This window comes from Chlamydomonas reinhardtii, chromosome 14 (assembly GCF_000002595.2).
Source record: "Chlamydomonas reinhardtii strain CC-503 cw92 mt+ chromosome 14, whole genome shotgun sequence".
In the NCBI taxonomy this organism is placed as follows: Eukaryota; Viridiplantae; Chlorophyta; class Chlorophyceae; order Chlamydomonadales; family Chlamydomonadaceae; genus Chlamydomonas; species Chlamydomonas reinhardtii.
Window position 1 is genome coordinate 3,453,916 of NC_057017.1, and position 15,543 is coordinate 3,469,458.

The window sequence follows — 15,543 nt, forward strand, 5'->3', positions numbered from 1 at the left end:
TCACCCATCCACACCCTATCCAACCCCCCACACCCACCCTGGGCGCCTCCGCCAGCGCCAAGTACTGCGGCACCAGCGCCGCCTCCGTTGCGTTACGTGCGGCACGTGTCAGGAACGCCACCTCGCCGTCCGGGGCCACCAGCGTGCAGCGCGACAGTCGCAGCGCGGGGGCCGCCGCCGCCGGCCCCTCACCCTCAACGTCCCTGGGGTGGGGCGATGCGGGTGTGGGGTTGGCCAGAGAAGCAGGCGTGGATGGGAAGCAGGGGCGGGTGTTGCAGGCCGGATATGTAGGAGCGGCTTCGCGGATTGGCGCAGAGCCAGGGAGGGGAGTGCCTGTCAACAAGGCGCAGCCCCCTCGTCCCCCCTGGCCCAGGCCTCCCTCTCCCTAGACAGCGGCGTTTGCGCACCGCCCCCCCCACTGCCTCAACCTCCCCCCCCTCCCCGACTGCCCCCGACTGCTCCCGACTGCCCCTGACCTCCCCTGAGCGCCTTCCCCCAAAATTCCCGACGTGGGGTAGGCAGGAATTGACCACTCCAAACCCAGTACTCCATCCCGGTTCCGCATTCCCACCCCACCCCAGCTCATCCCACCCCATTCCTGCCGCCCGCCCCGCCTCCCACCCTCCCCTCCCACCCCCAACCTCCCACCAGCTGACGCCGAAGCTGTTCACCGCCGCCGCCATCAGCGCCCACTCCGCCGCCGGCCGCCGCGCCGGCGGCAGGTTTACAAGCAGCAGGTCGTACAGCCGCGCCACGCCGTACTCCGCGACCGCGTACGGCGCCGCCGCCACCGGCAGCCCCGGATCGCTGCCGTACAGTTTGTCGGCCCCGGGGATGCCGGAATCCGGCGACACGCTAACCGCCGAGCCGTCCTCGCTCAGCCCCGTCAGCACCAACTGCCGCCGGGGCGCGGTCCAGGCGGCGGCGATGCCGCCCAGATCCAAAACCGTGGGCGACCCCGCCGCGGATCGATCTGGGTCGCCCAGCAACACGAGCAGCCGGCCCGCCGGCAACTCCACGGGGGACCAAGAGCCGTCGGAGGGGAGCGCCAGGTCGCGTGCCAGCGACACGAACACAGCTCCCGTGCTGCTTCCCAGCAGCCCCGGCAGCAGCCCCCCCGCCCCGCCGCCCAGCTGCGTCCCGTGGGTCACGCCGGCGGCGGCGCACGGCCACGGCGGCGGCAGGCCGCCGGGGCTGGCGGCGGCGGTTATAACCACGTCCCGCCAGTGCACGCGGCCACCGCCGGGCGGTGTGGAGTTGAAATCCGAGATCTGGATCTGGCCGTTGGTGATGGACACCCCCGGACTGTACGGCCATGAATCCACGCGGCACATGCTGCCCAGCGCAGCGCGCAGGTCCACGTCGGCCAACACCAGCTGTGCGTGTGTGTTTGTGTGTTATAGAAGGAGAGTGGGAGACGGGGAGGGAGGGACAGGGGAGGTTGAGGAGAGCGAACGAGGCTTTGAGTGGAAGTTGAGGTGATGGAGTAGAGCCTAGGGAAATGGTGTGGTAGAGGACCGGCAGCCTCACGTCCGCATCACCACGTGCGCCACGTGTCGCCAGGAGCCAGGAGGCCGCGGCCCCCCACTTCCAGCCGCACCGCTCCGCCGCACGCCTCACCCCGCTTCTTCGCCCCTCGCTACCGTACCCTACCGTACCCCCAGTCCCCCACCCTTGCCCATGCCTACATGAGGGCAGCACAACAACAGCCCCTCCCCGGATCCTTTCCAAGCAACCGTCCCTCCCTCCCCTTACCTTCTTCCTCCCCTTCCCCCTCCCTCCCCTCACCCCTTCCGCCCCACCCCACGCTCTACGGTGACATCGCGCACCTCAGCGCCGCGCCCCCGCCCCTCCCCCCTCCCCCCTCCGCCCCCCCCCCGCCCCTCCCCCCGCCCCTCCCCCCTCGCCGCCCAGTGCAGCACCTGACCCCTGGCCCCACACCCACATCCAACCACCCACACCCACATCCAACCACTCCACACCCACACCCACACCCTCGCCCTTCCATCCCGCTCCCCCCCCCCGCGTACCGTGACGTTCCGCAGCTCCAGACCCGCGCAACCGCCGCCCTTCCTCACCCTCTCCCCCCTCCTCCCCCCTCCTCCCCCCTCCCCCTCCTCCCTCCTCCCCCTTCCTTCCCCCTCCTCCTCGTCACCACCCTACCGTGACGTTCCTCAGCTCCAGCACGCCGCCGCCGCCCAGCGCCACCAGCGCCGGCAGCCCCAGCTCCCGCAGCAGCGGGCCGCGCCCCAGCGGCTGGATGACGTCAGCCAGTAGCAGCGACAGCGAGGCCAGAGACAGCGTCTGGCCTGTGTGTGTGTGTGTGTGTATGTGTGTGTGTGTGTGTGTGTGTGTGTGTGTGTGTGCGTGTGTGTGAGGGGGGATTGGGATTGGAGGGGTTGGGATTGGGATTGGGATTGGAGGGATTGAAGGGATTGGAGGGATTGGAGGGATTGCAGGGAGGGGTTGGAGGGAGGGATTGGAGGGTGGGGTTGGGGGAGGGATGGGAGGGAGGGTTGAGGGCGGGGGAGAGTGTCCGCAGTGCACGATGGCACAACCGTGCAGTGCACTGCGAATGCATGGGAGTGCGGGGGCGGGGCTGGTGTGGGCAACGGCTGGTGTTGGAAGCGGCTAAGCGCGCTTGCAGGACTACAGCAATGTCTGCTTCATGGTTGCCGTTGCAGCGCGCTCAGTAGCAGCCGCCGCACCCGTAGCCCCCCCAGTGTGCCTTCCGCCTCACATTAAGTCCACGCCTATGCATTTCCAGTCACCCTGACACGATGCCGGCAGGCGTGGCGGTTCCAGCGTGCCGCACACGCTCGTGCCGAAGACTCTTCGTCACCCCTCCTCCCCGCCCCAAACCCAGCCCTGGCGTCACCCACCTGTTGTCAGCGCCAGCGCGGGCCCCTGCAGATCCAGCTGGTCAGCGAGCCGCCCCCAGGTCAACGCCGTGAACGGGGGGACGGAAGCTGCAGGGAAGCTGCTGTTGAGTAGGCCGGGGGGGACCGCGCCGCCTTTGCCGGTCAGCGTCAGAGAGGCGCCAGTGGCTGGGGGCAATGTGATGGCCCCGCCGGCGCCAGACGAGGCGTCCGGCACGATCGCGAGCACGCCTTGCTGCAGCTGACCTTGCGTTGATAGCAGCTGGCCGACCGTTGTTGCTGTTTCAGCGAACGCCGAGCCGGCCCCATTCGCGAACTGGAACTGTTCGCTGCCAAGAAGGAAAAGGCACAGTGCGATGGCCCACCGTGTCCATACACTCCTTAGTGTCCTTGTATTCGCCCCCATGGGGGGACCAGCCAATAAGCGACAAAGGTGTCGCTTCAGTGTGACCAGCTCTTGTCTAAGAACCCGCCTATATCCATTTCTGGACGCTTGGTAGTCATAACATAGTAATAATATAAAGCTGTGCACGCCTCAGAGCTGAGGTTGGGGAAGCAGCCGGCCCCGTTGCACTCGGCCCTTATGTTTACTTATTGGTCAAGCAAGGTACCACTGTTTCCATCTAAATCTCTTGACAAAATCTAGAGAGGCAAGAATAGGTGTGTCAGGAAGAGAGCTCTCAGTCAGCAGAGTCGACAACGTCAGAGCAAATCACAGTTCTGGCTTCTTTAGAAGCACTGCGCTATATTTGTATTGTATACTGGACACAGGCAAAACCGCATTCAAGTCCGACCATACATGCATGCTCGCTCGGCAGTCTGCATGTTGCGCAGCGGCTCGCGGGGTTGATTCCGGTGTGCACATTAGAGAAGATACAAAATGCACACATTGTGTTCTCGAAGAGCCGCCAGGTGCATGCCGGGACCGACGTGCTGGGTTTTATAACATTACAAGTTGCGGCGCGGTTTTTCTCACAGCTGCCAGTCACGCGTGTCCTTTAACGCCATCGCAAGCAAGCTCACGAACGAATGAGTGCGGAGTGCTAGCCAGCCCGGCTGGTTGCTCCAATGAAAGGCTGAGGCGGTTACGCTGCTGCGCGGGAGCCCTAAGCCTTCCTGCCGTTGCCCGCCCGCCGTCGCCCGCCACGGCCCACGGCGTGCCACGGCGCCACCAAGCACGCATCCCGAGGCTCTCCAGACTGAGTGCCTGCAGCTATTATTTTCTGTTTGAATTCCACGCCTGACAGGAAAAGCCACGAGGTGGCTAGCTGGTTTTGGCGCTTCGCTAACTACTAGCCCCTGCACGTGACACCCTGTGGCGGTGCCCCTCCCACATCCACCGCACGCGTTATATACTTATATCCCGGACAGCGTCTGGGGTGGCCCGGATTACAGCTTCGTCAAAGAGTGCCATGTGCCCATATTGCAACCAGCACAGTACGGTACTGTATTATTGCAATAGTATTCTATGCTGGGATGTGCAGGCACCAGGTTACCGTCCGTAGGTAACATGTCTGCTCTCAGTGCGTTCTGCTGAACCGCTTTCACTGCTTGCACGCGACAACAACCTCCGCCGCCGCCTGCACTCGCATTCGCATTCACATCTACGCATCTCAATGACACCTGCAGTGAATGCAGGCGTTGAAGTCCCGTCAACAGATACCCGTCAAACCCTGCTTGCTTCACAGCGCACACGTCCGTGCCGGCCGGGCCCAATGCAACAGTTTTACCGGTACAGCGCGCATGCACCGTAGCTGCCCACACTCCTGAACCTGACAGCGGCAGGAAGAAGCTGAGGGCCCAAACATTGACTGCACGGCCCATGCCACCCCCACAGCAGTATGCGGCACTCCCTCACCAATGATGCTCCCGTCACACCCTCACTACACGCTGTCACGCCGTCACAGCTCTCAGACACTACCCAAAACAAGGCCGCCCGGCCCCAGCCCGCTGCCGGCCCGTGCCAGCTCTGCCACATGGAAGACATGCATGGTCCTGTCAACTCACACCCCAATCAACCTCCGCGCCTCCACTGTCAGCCATCCGGCGACAAGATCTCTTCCCTCGCATGGCAAATGTCGCCCGGCCTGGAGTACAAGTTGACACACACAGCATTTGCACAGCCCAGCCCAGCATGCACGGCAAGGTCCATCGCGGGACACATGAATGGTCAGTATTGGCACACACCCATTCCATGCACTAAAGCCCTATTCACCCCACCTTTATGAGTGTTTACGTATACACGGCACTCCACTCCGCGGCATGGACGCAACACACCCACACAGTAGCGACTACCGACATTTCCACTGCTTCTGCCATGACCCACCCAATCTTAACCGCCCACCGGTGCTGCGCAATGCTGCCGCCCCCGCTGGTGCCGCCCCTCCACGATGCTGCTCCTACCTCCTATCATGCGTTGCCGAGTTTGTGGGCTTGTGGAGCACTCTGACGCATTATCCGCGGACTTTGCACTGCACCGCACCTCCCTCCTGACACTTCCTACCCCTACCTATCGCTTGTGCCGGTTGCAGCATAGCTGGCTGACTCAGCCGCTGCCGCCTCCCGCCGCTTCTTAACACCCATACATCTCTTCTCGTGCCCGCCCTGCCGCCAGTCCTCCAGCTGGCAAACGCCGCAGCAATACCGCACCGCCTTGCAGCGCGCGCACACCTTGCCGGCGCCCGGCGGCAGGAGCGCGCTGGGGCCGTCCAGGCTGCGGCAGGCAAGGTTGCAGCACAGCCCCACGCCCGACACATGCCCGGGCACAGCTGGCGCCGGCGGCTTGTCTGTGCTGCCACTGCCACCGCTGCCACCGCTGCTGGCGTCGGCACCGTCCCTGGCTCCGGCTGTCGAGCCTGACGCCCACGCTGCCACGCCCGCCTGCGTCGCTGCACCTGCTGAGTCCGCTCGACCGGGCCCACTGGCGCTCAACAGCCGCTGTGCTAGCGTAGTTGGGTCCTGCACCAGCGCGCAAGCCGGATCCGTGTCGTCCAGAATGGGGTCCATTGACGGGTCCGCCAGCCCGTACCGCTCCACCAGCTCGTCCAACAACGCCAGTATCGCCGCCTCCCGCGCCTCCCGCGCCTCCCGCTTCGCCGCTGCAGCTGCAGCTGCAGCCGCCTCTTCCTTGGCTGCGGTGGCTGCCCACTGCTGGCCACTGCGCTGCTGCGCCTTCGTTTCCGACGCCGCCGACCCCGACGCCGCGGCCGCTGGCGCCGCTGACCCTGACGCCGCGGCCGCTGGCGCCTCCTGCTGCTCGCGGTACGGCGCCCACAGAACCGCCTCCAGCCGCGGCCGCTGGCGCAAGCCGAACCGCTGAAGCCACTTCAGCAGCTCGGTCTCGCTCATCCGTTTTTTGTCTAGCAGCAAGACAGGGTCAAGCAGCGGACCTTCGCCCCGCCTGGGGATGCAGCTGTCAAACCAACTGTGCACAGCGACCACCTCCGCCAAGTCCATCACCGCTGTGGCAAGCGCCGCGGCATCCGCCGTGGCTTCGGGGTCCCAGCCGTGATGCGCCGCTTGTACCGCCGCCGCCGCGCCTGCTGGATCCCGCCCCACCGACTCGCCGCCCCCGCCGCCGCCAGCAACTGCGCCTGCGCCAGCGCTGCCTCCCGCCGCCGCCACCGGCGTCGCCGAGCCGCCGGCCGCTGTGCTGTCCAAGGGCGTCGCTTCCAGCAGCAGCGCCGCCGCGACGAAGTGGTGAGCAGCACAGCAAAGCGCGGACTCAACGTCAACGATCTGCAACTCCGAAGCCTGCGCACGCCAACTTAACGCAGCGAGCATGATCGGGTGCTGCTTGTCTAGCTGCGCCTCTGCCTCCTGGATCTGAGCCAACTGTCGCTCGACTGCCCCCGACTCGATTGAAAACCGCTGCGACTGCTGCCCCAGCGCAAGGTACTCCGCGCCGAGCGCCTCCCCCTCCCGCTTCGCCGCCGCGCGCTCCTCCTCTGTCCCCTCCTCCTGCGCTGCCGACAGCCTCGCCCGCACCCCGCACGCCAGCTCCTCAAGCCGCACGAGCCGCTGCATGCGGACCTCGTGCGCCGCTTCCAGCTGCAGCGCGCGCTGCATGACCTCCTCCTTCAACGCCTTCAGTCGCCGCTCCCCCTCAGCCAGGCCCGAGACCAGGTCCACCTCAATGCAGTGGCAGCGGTATCGCCATATGGCCGCGACGTAGTGGCGGCTCAGCGCCACCAGGCTGCGAGACAGGCGGCTCAACAGCAGCGCACCCGAGCGGCCGAAGCGCAGCGGCTCCAGGTAGGCCGTGTCGGACAGGGTATTTGACATCAGCGTCAGGACTGGTTGGCGGTACAGCAGCGGCAGCCACTGCACCGCCGCCCAGTCCGCCAGCAGCTGTTGCTGCAGCGGCTGCTGCGGCTGCTGCTGCGGCGGCTGCTGCGGCTGAGGCGGCTGCTGAGGCGGCTGAGGCGGCTGCTGAGGCGGCGCCAGCCCTGTTGCCACCGCAGCCGTAGCGGCAGCAGCGGCAGCAGCACCCTCGATGCCAGGGTCACCAGCGGTGGCACTCGACTGACTGACGGCGGCCGGCGGCGGCACAGAGCCTGACGCCGGCACCGACACCGGTGCTGGTGACGCTAGCGCCGCCGCCTGGGTGGCGTCACACTCCTTACCGCCGCCCAGGTTGCGCCGCAACCAGCGGCTGAGCGCGAGGGGTTCGCAGGGCGAGCTCCAGCCCGCTGCCACAGGCACCTGCACCCCTGGTGCAGCTGACGCGCCCGCTGACGCCGCCGCCGGCCCCAGTGACGCCGCCACCGCCGTCGCACGCTGCTTCTGCTTCTGCTGCTGCTGCTGCTGCTCTAGCATTGCCGTCAGGCCTAGGCAGACCGACACTGTCTGCCGCACCTGCATCTGAAACCCAAACCCTTCGCCCAGTGCTGCCACAGGTGTGCCTGCATCAGCGACCACGGCCGCCGCCCGCGCCAGTGTCGCCACCAGCGGCACCACCTCCTCCACAGCCGCGTGCGCCAGCACCGCGGGCCACACGCCCGACTGACACAGCAGCGCCAGGGTTGCGCGGCTTGCCGTACAGCTGCTGTATAACAATTTCGAACAGTCACCTGCGGAGCTGCTGCCGACCGCCGCCAGCCCCGCCATCCCCCGCCGCAGCAGCGCCTCCAGCGCCGGCAGCAGCCCCGCGTCCAGCGCGCAGCGCAGGCTGTAGCTGCAGCCGCTGGTGTCGAGCGTGGTGCTGCTACTGCCGCTGACGGCCGCCGCTGCCGCCGCTTCTGTTGCTGACCCCGATTGGCCGGCCGCCTGTTCAGCTGTTGTAGCAGCTGCCGCCGCCGCCACCGGCTGCGGTGCGGTTGGTGGGCCCGCCGCCGCATGCGCCGCCGGCGCCACAGGCGACGCCAACACAGCTGCCAGTTCACTCAGGACGCGCAACTGACCTCCCTTGTCAGGAAGCATCATTGGAAGATACGGCAGCATGCCCGCCGCCTGCTCCCAAAGCCCCGGCAGCCGCGCCGCCGCCTGCGCCGGCCGCAGCTGCGCCCACAGCCGTACCAGACCATGCATGGCCTCCCACCACCGCTCTCGACTCAACTCCTCGACAGGCTCTGTTGCCGCGTGGCGCAGCAGCGCCAGCCGCGTGGTGCGCAGGCACCGCTGCAGGGCGTCGTACTGGGGCTGAGCCGCGTAAGGCAGGGCGGGCGCCAGCTGCCGCGGCTGATGCTGGTGCTGGTGCTGGTGCTGCCGCCGCCCGGCCGCGCCATCCGCTGCGCCAGCAGCTGCAGCAGCTGCACACCAACGCGGGACCTCAGCTGCACAAAAGGCAAGCACCTGCGAAGCCTCCTGAATGACGTCCAGCAGTTGCTTTACCGCAGGATGGCCGGCACGACTCATGGCAGGCACCACCGAGGGTCCCCACGCCGCCGGCTCGCCGTTCCTCGACCAAGGCCACGCGCCGCCATTGACTGTGATCCATTCGTTAAACCAGTTGCTGATTATGGTGGCGGCCCTGTCTGGCACGCCGCCGGCAGCCGCCGGCGCTGCCTGCAACCCCGTTTGCGCCCGCCCCACCGCTCCTGCGGTGTGCTGTGCGCCCGGCAACTGTTCCTGCGCCTGCAGCAGCTGCTGCTCCCACGCCCGCCCTAGCTCAAATGACAGCATCGAGAGAAGCTGCACTGCTGGGCCGCTCACAACCTGGCACAGCAGCTGCTGCTGCCGCTGCTCCTTCTCCTGCCGCTGCTGCTGCCGCTGCTCATTCTCCTGCCGCTGCGCCTGATTCTGGTTGCGCCGCAAGCCCGGTGCCATCACCGCCGCAGGCTCCATCGCTGCCGACAAAGCGCCAGGCGCCGCAGCAGCGGCAGCGGCGGCAGCGGGCGGCGCCTGCACCGCAGGCCGGCTGGATGGCTCCACAGGGGGCCAGTCGCATCGGCCCAGGTGCAGGTTCAGGCCGGTCAGCAAGGTATGATACAGCTGGCGCACACGGATGATAGATAGACACAGCCGCATGAACTCCTTAAACGGGCCAGGCTTCTCGCCATGCATCGCATCCCGCACCACATCCTGAACCAGGGCACGCAATGAATCCGCCGCTGCCCCTGATCCTGCCATGCCCGCTTCGGCGACGCCCGCTGGGACGCTGCGCATCACGCTCATGGATACAGACGCCATAAACTCCGTCCGTGCTGCCATCGCCTGCAGCGTCAGAGCCTCATCCAGGCACAGCGTCGCTGCGGCCGCGTGCTCGAGCACAGCGCTGTGGGCCATGGCGTCCAGGGCCTCCGTGTACTGCTCCTCCGCCTGCAGGTCTCGGCAGACGCCGCCCAGCGACAGCGCGGCTTGCAGCACCGTATCAAGCGTGGTGGCAAGTAGCTCCAACGATGGAGCCGCGTCCGCAGCTGCTGTGCTGCTGGCGCTGCTGGTGCTGTTGCCGGTGCTGCTGCCGGTGCTGCTGCCGGCCCACTCCTCGCCGGCCGCCGACTTGCTGCTGTCCGTGGCGGCCTTGCTTGCGACCGATGCATACTGCCTTATGTTCGAAAGGATCTGGGCGTACACACTGAACGCATCGCCCCGCACAAGGGCGGAGGCAATGTGCGCCGCACGGAATCGTTCGAACCGTGCTGCGATGGAGAGGTTACCGACCAGGCAGGTTGCTGCGAAGGTGCGCAGGCTAGTGTGAGTTATTTCGGCAGCAAGAGCCCTTGCTGCGCCCGCGTGAGCGGAAAGAAGAGAGGTCCAGAACCCTGGGCAAGCACCCTCCAGCTCCTCCACAACTTTGCCTCCGCCATCCTCTTCGCTAGAAAGTTCAAAATTGATTGGACAGTTCTCGGCGACAGCTCCGCCGGCGGCTATTTTGTCGAGGGTCGCTTTGTGATTCCGCAGCTCGTTCTTGCGTTCTCTAGACACGTTCATTACTGCTATCTGACGGAAGCCACACTCATCATTTGGCAATTGTTGATAGGTAGTGAGTAAGGAGGAACTGTGCAGCGAGCTCGTGGGCCTCCCAATCGCGCGCGAGTCCTCCTGTCCACCGTGTCCCATTCCACCTCGTGGTCCACGGTGGTCCCTCCCCCACCCCATTCCCACCCCCGCAACACCAGGCAACAGCCCATCCCATATCAATGATGGTAGAAGTGCATTCGCCATTTACCTACACATATGGCACACATGACACGCTCCTCCTTCCTGTGCTCCACCTGCTCCATCTTCAGGACTGCCTGCCTCCAACATTGCCTTTCTGTCCCCTGGCTCCCCCTGTGTGTCCAACCCTTCCCCGTGACCGCACCGCCCCACCGGGCCGACCATACAGCCATCGTGCAAAAGCCCGTGCAAAGCAGCTAACTAAGGTGCGCAATGCTGCTGGCGTCGGCTGTCTCCCCCCTCCACACACACACACACCGGCAAGGCACCCCCTCACCTACAGTGCCTCTCTGTGCAATGCCGCACGCGGCCTGTCGCAAGCACGCCGGCCCGCCTTCCTCCCCAGCTACCCCACACCGCGGGGGCCGCTGCCACCGCCACTGCTGCCGCTCCTGCTGCTCGGGCTCTGGTGTGTCTACAGGCGTGCCCACGCACGGCCGTGGCCATCCGGCGGCTGGCCTCCAAGATGGGGGTGGAGTGCCCCATCATGGAGAGCATCCACGCCGTCATCCACATGGGCGTCAACGCGCAGCAGGTGGTCACGGAAGTCAGGAGCCGTGAGTTCAAGGTGCGGCGGGGTGGTGCCGGGCGGCGGGCGGCGGCGGGGGTGGAGGATGCCGGACGCGGCGGCGGGAGCGGCATGGGAAGGGGACGAGGGCTGGCGAAGAGGTAGCACAGCTGTTAGTGGCATTTGCCTGCGGGGGGAGGTCGTTGGCGCGATCGTGAGATGGAGGGTTGTGAGCACGCACGCCATGGCAGGGCACGAAGTACCCCTTGCACCTGCGCGCGCGTGACGCGGCTGCCCCCGTTGGCCGCCCCTCCCGCTGAGGACGCGCCCCCCGCCCACCTGCAGCCAGAGGTTGCTCCAGACATCATCCGCGGCGTGCTCGCCAGCAGCAACGGCAGTGCGCACGGCAGCTATGCCTCTCTGCAGGGCGCCGGAGAGGCGGGCGCTGCAGCAGCTGGTGGCGGCGGCGCACCCAGCGGTGTTGCGGCGGGGGTGACGACGTCCCCACGCCCGACGGGCTGGGTGGGCCCAAGCCCCCTAAGCGTGTGGAGCTTGGGGCAACAGCCAGTGCGACAGGCGGCGTTGCGGCAGCTGCGGCGGAAGCTGGCGCGGTGCGGCCCCATGAGGATGGGGAGCAGTGGCGGCTGCTGGCGGCGGCGGCGACCGGGGCCGCGGCGGCGGCAGCTGTGGCGTGGGTGCTGGGGCGGTGGCATCGTGTGTAGATTCAGTGTGTAAATGTCTGTCTATCCTGAATTGCATCAGGTATTATGTGCACAGGGTGCGGGAAGGTGTCGCGGTGGCGTGAGCAATGATCAAGAGTGATTGGGTCTGTATACTGTTTTTGGAGGCCGTGACTCTCAATGATGCTCAGAAGACAGAGGCCGCGGAATCGCTAGGGGAAAAACAACGCGGACTGGTACGTAGTACGTACGTACCAAAACTAGGGTGGCGAGGGCAGGGTACGTAGTATGTGCATGTACGCAAGACCGCGACCAGAAGCTGCAGTGGTCTACATATATACCAGGGGTTCCCCTGCTACATACAGACTGGACTTCAGCCCGCAGGTGGACAGTGTATAATGCAGTCGGAGGTCGGATGTGCCGCGCGATGAGGGGCGACCGTACCACGCAGCTCATGCACGGCTGGGGTAGGGCGTGCCCTGCTCACCGGTCTAGCCTTCTTAACCCCTTGTGCCTGGTGGGTAAGTAAGCCATTGTGTGCTGGATTGGCGGCGCCCGGCGGCGGCAGCGGCCGGCGGTGGTGATGGCTGCGGCGGTGGCGGTGCAGCAGAGCGGAGGGGATGGTGGGGTTGAGGAGGCAGGATATAAGCCAGCACAGGTGAAGCCAGCAAGCGCAACATCTTACATTCACGGGCCAGTTTCATCGCCTGCGGCGTGTTGTCACGGAGGTTGAGAACTTCGCTTTCGAGACCGCCAATCTCATCACGCGCACCGCCCTGACGCGCATGGGCTACCGGCGGCCCCGCCTCCTGGGCGATCTTCAGCGCATGCTGCAGCGCACGCCTGAAGCCTACTACGTGCAACGACGCCAGCGGCAGCGCCCCGAATACGCCGACTTGGTGGGCCTCACCCGCCATCCAGTACCTCGCCAGCCTAGCCGGCCGCCGCCGCTTCGACAGCACTGCCAGCCCCGTGGAATTGGTGTTTATTTGGTTTACCCCTGGGTTTCTGTCTAATTGGTTTTGTGTTCTTGCGCCGACGCCCCCGCGGCCGCCTGGGCGACGTGCCGCCGCCCCCGCGGCCGCCCTGGCTACGTGCCGCCCCCCCCCCCCCGCGGCCGCCCTGGCGACGCGCCGCCGCCCCCGCGGCCGCCTACTCGGCTACGTGCCGCCGCCCCCGCGGCCGCCTTGGTCACGTGCCGCCACTCCCATGGCGGCATGTCGCCGCCGCGTCATCCCAAAAGGAGTATTCGTTGCGGGCGTGCGCGGCGGCGGCCTCCCAACCCATACACAGCCCTCTGGAGATGACGATACCGGCGATACCGGCCGATCCAGGGGCTTCAGTGTGTCGAGTTCCGTATGCCTTGCTTGCAGTGCCCCTAGCCCGCGCATGCACACCCCACTAACACCCCTGCCCCCACCCGGCCTGCAGCCGCCGCCCCGTGCGGCTGCCGGTTTCATGACGGGTGTGGGGAACCGCAATGCGGTCCGCACCCGTCACCTGCCTGCTGTTTGTCCCCTTGCTTGCCTCATTGTCTGCGTTTGCTTGCGTCCCTTGCCGCCCCTTCGGAGGTTTCGATTGTGGTTGCTGCTTGTGGCTTCCTGGTGTCGCATGGCATGCACCGTACGCGCCCATGCATGCCGACCGCAGTGCAACTGGGATGAGCCATGCAGCGATCGCGCTGTCGTTAATTCCTCGGCCGCCCGGCGCACTTGCTCATTTAACTGCATCCATCACTTCTCCGTACTTAGTGTTCTTCGTTTAGCCACCCCACGCAGCGCACAGCCACAGCCCTCAGCCCGGCTTGCGCACCATGTCCTCGCGGTTGCTTTGGGGTTGACGTTGCTTGCCTCCCGCCTAGCGCCATAGCTTCTACGCTGCAGTGCATCACGCCTCCTGCCCCTCCCTCCCTCCCATACATGTCGTGCTGGGCACCGGTGGCGCTGGTGTTCTCCAGGTTGGTTTCGGGCGCATCCTTTCTGGTAGTCCCAAGCAACGCCAGCCCGGCCGCCGTCGTCCAGCCCAGCCATCCCAATACATACAGCAGCCGCCTTCCGTCAGCCAGCCATGGGCGCGACCGTCCGCAGCGTTTACCGTCGGTTACCAGGTAACGTGTGAATTCGCAACTTGCGCTACTGACTGCCTACTCTCGTGCCGCCTGCAAGCCCACTCCGCCTTCCGCTCTGGTCTGCGTACGCGCGCATTAGTTCCGCAACACTCATCATACGCAGATTCTTCGCGGCGGGATTGGCGGCGTCCGGCGGCGGCAGCGGCCGGCGGTGGTGATGGCTGCGGCGGTGGCGGTGCAGCAGAGCGGAGGGAATGGTGGGGTTGAAGAGGTAGGCAGGATATAAGCCAGGGAGCATGGACGACTGGACTACAACGCGCGCATGGACAGCCGGGCGACAGGTCATGGGAGCCTGAGGGGTTTTGTTGACTTAGCCCATGAGCCCAGCTATCCGTTTAGTGCCACCCTGCTCTTTAGATGGGAGGGGGGTGCAGGGGGGAGGGTGTCCTCCCGTGGTGTCCTCCCCCCTGCAGGCGTGAAGTTCAGCGTCGAAGAAAAGCGTGCAGGGGAGGGGGAGGCCAGGGCTCTTACCTTAATGTCTCCAGACATTAATTGGCCATTTTGGCCGTTTCCTAGACATTCCTCCGGGGGGCTACTCTCTGGGGTGAGACTTTGTTGGCCCGGGTTTGGGGCGGGTTTTGTCCGAATTCCTATGGAGACGCCCCCAAACCGCCTTGTGCCCAGACAAAAGACGGCGGCCATCCAGACATTACCCCCGAAAACAAGATACGACCCCTGGGGAAGGCGGACCAGGGGACGGGCAGATGGGTTTCAGGTGCAGGCAGAAATGCAGGTAGACAGCTTTAAATTTACATTTGCTCTAGCCGGGACGTTAGTTTCTGTAGCTGAAAGGAGCTAGCGCTCAATCCCGGTTCTAGGGTTGTTGCCGAGCGCACGTCGGTGCTGACGCGGAAACCACCGCACAGTCTCAAGCATATACAGTCACTCAAATATACTCAACTTGAACCCAGGGCAATGCAGCCCGCGGTCGCGGCTTCTTCTGCTGGGCTGGCGCGTTCGACGAGTTCGATCGGCAGCATCAGCGCGTCGTCACAACGTCCACGCTGGAGCAGCAGGAGCGAGCAGGCACGCGAAAGTGGGTTGTTAGGGTTCTGAGCGTGCCATGTCCGGGCTGGCGGAAGAAAGGATCGAGCACACCTGCAGATGAAATTGGTCGGCACTCGCTTGTTCCTCCATCTGCCTCCATAAGCCTGGCTGACTGGCTGACTGGGCCGCAGGTGGCAGCGCTGGCCCGGGCCCTCACGGGCCATGCGCAGCCGCCAACGGCGGGTGCCGACTCATCATCGGTGTCAACGTCGTCGCCCAGCGGCCCCCAACAAGCTGCTGTTGCCGGTGGCGGTGAGCCCGTGGGTGCCACCGGCAAGCCCGGGGTCAGCGGCTTCAGTCCGGTCAGTGCTGAAGAAGTGGAGCTGCTGTTTGCTCCTTGGGTAGTTTGGGCAGGTCAGCTGAAACGCCACGTAAACACTAGGGGCGGCCGAAGCAATGCGGGGGGGTTGGGCGGGTTGGGCACGGCGGTGGAGTAGGGCCCTTGACCTGTGGGTCTGGGTGGTTTTGGGCACAGACTCTTGTCTTATGGACCCTGCTTGCTGTTGTTGTTGCCTGTACTAGCCACAACGGCACCCAGGCTACCCAGGCATGGTCATGCAACACCCTGCCCGTGCTGCATCTCATCGTGCGCGTCTAGCGCGTCACCTACTTCGGCAGCATTGGCACCACGTTCGTTACTCGGGCTGGAATAATGGGGAGGGGGTTTGTAGGTTCCAGCTCAAACAAACCAGGAAGCCAAAG

The 15,543-nt window shown here is 65.6% G+C and overlaps 3 protein-coding genes across 3 annotated transcripts in view; 1 reads left to right on the forward strand and 2 right to left on the reverse strand.

The window, feature by feature from the left end:
* The window catches only part of CHLRE_14g630750v5 (uncharacterized protein), an 18,816-nt gene extending 15,207 nt beyond the window's left edge, over window positions 1-3,609 (reverse strand). Inside the window, exons 1-4 of the mRNA XM_043070383.1 lie at window positions 2,883-3,609; window positions 2,164-2,309; window positions 649-1,376; window positions 38-203 (exon numbers count right to left, since the gene is read on the reverse strand). Coding sequence (XP_042917056.1) covers window positions 38-203; window positions 649-1,376; window positions 2,164-2,309; window positions 2,883-3,285 — 1,443 coding nt within the window. The 5' untranslated portion in view covers window positions 3,286-3,609. The remainder of the gene's footprint in view (window positions 1-37; window positions 204-648; window positions 1,377-2,163; window positions 2,310-2,882) is intronic.
* A 647-nt stretch (window positions 3,610-4,256) lies between these two features.
* CHLRE_14g630763v5 (uncharacterized protein) lies at window positions 4,257-10,289 on the reverse strand. The gene has a single exon (XM_043070384.1). It carries the CDS (start codon window positions 10,248-10,250, stop codon window positions 5,385-5,387), a length of 4,866 nt encoding a protein of 1,621 aa, XP_042917057.1. The 5' UTR covers window positions 10,251-10,289; the 3' UTR covers window positions 4,257-5,384.
* Window positions 10,290-14,569: 4,280 nt separating this feature from the next.
* The window catches only part of CHLRE_14g630775v5 (uncharacterized protein), a 2,572-nt gene continuing 1,598 nt past the window's right edge, over window positions 14,570-15,543 (forward strand). The window contains exons 1-2 of the mRNA XM_043070385.1: window positions 14,570-14,745; window positions 14,973-15,143. Of these exons, the coding sequence (XP_042917058.1) occupies window positions 14,710-14,745; window positions 14,973-15,143 (207 nt within the window). The 5' untranslated portion in view covers window positions 14,570-14,709. The remainder of the gene's footprint in view (window positions 14,746-14,972; window positions 15,144-15,543) is intronic.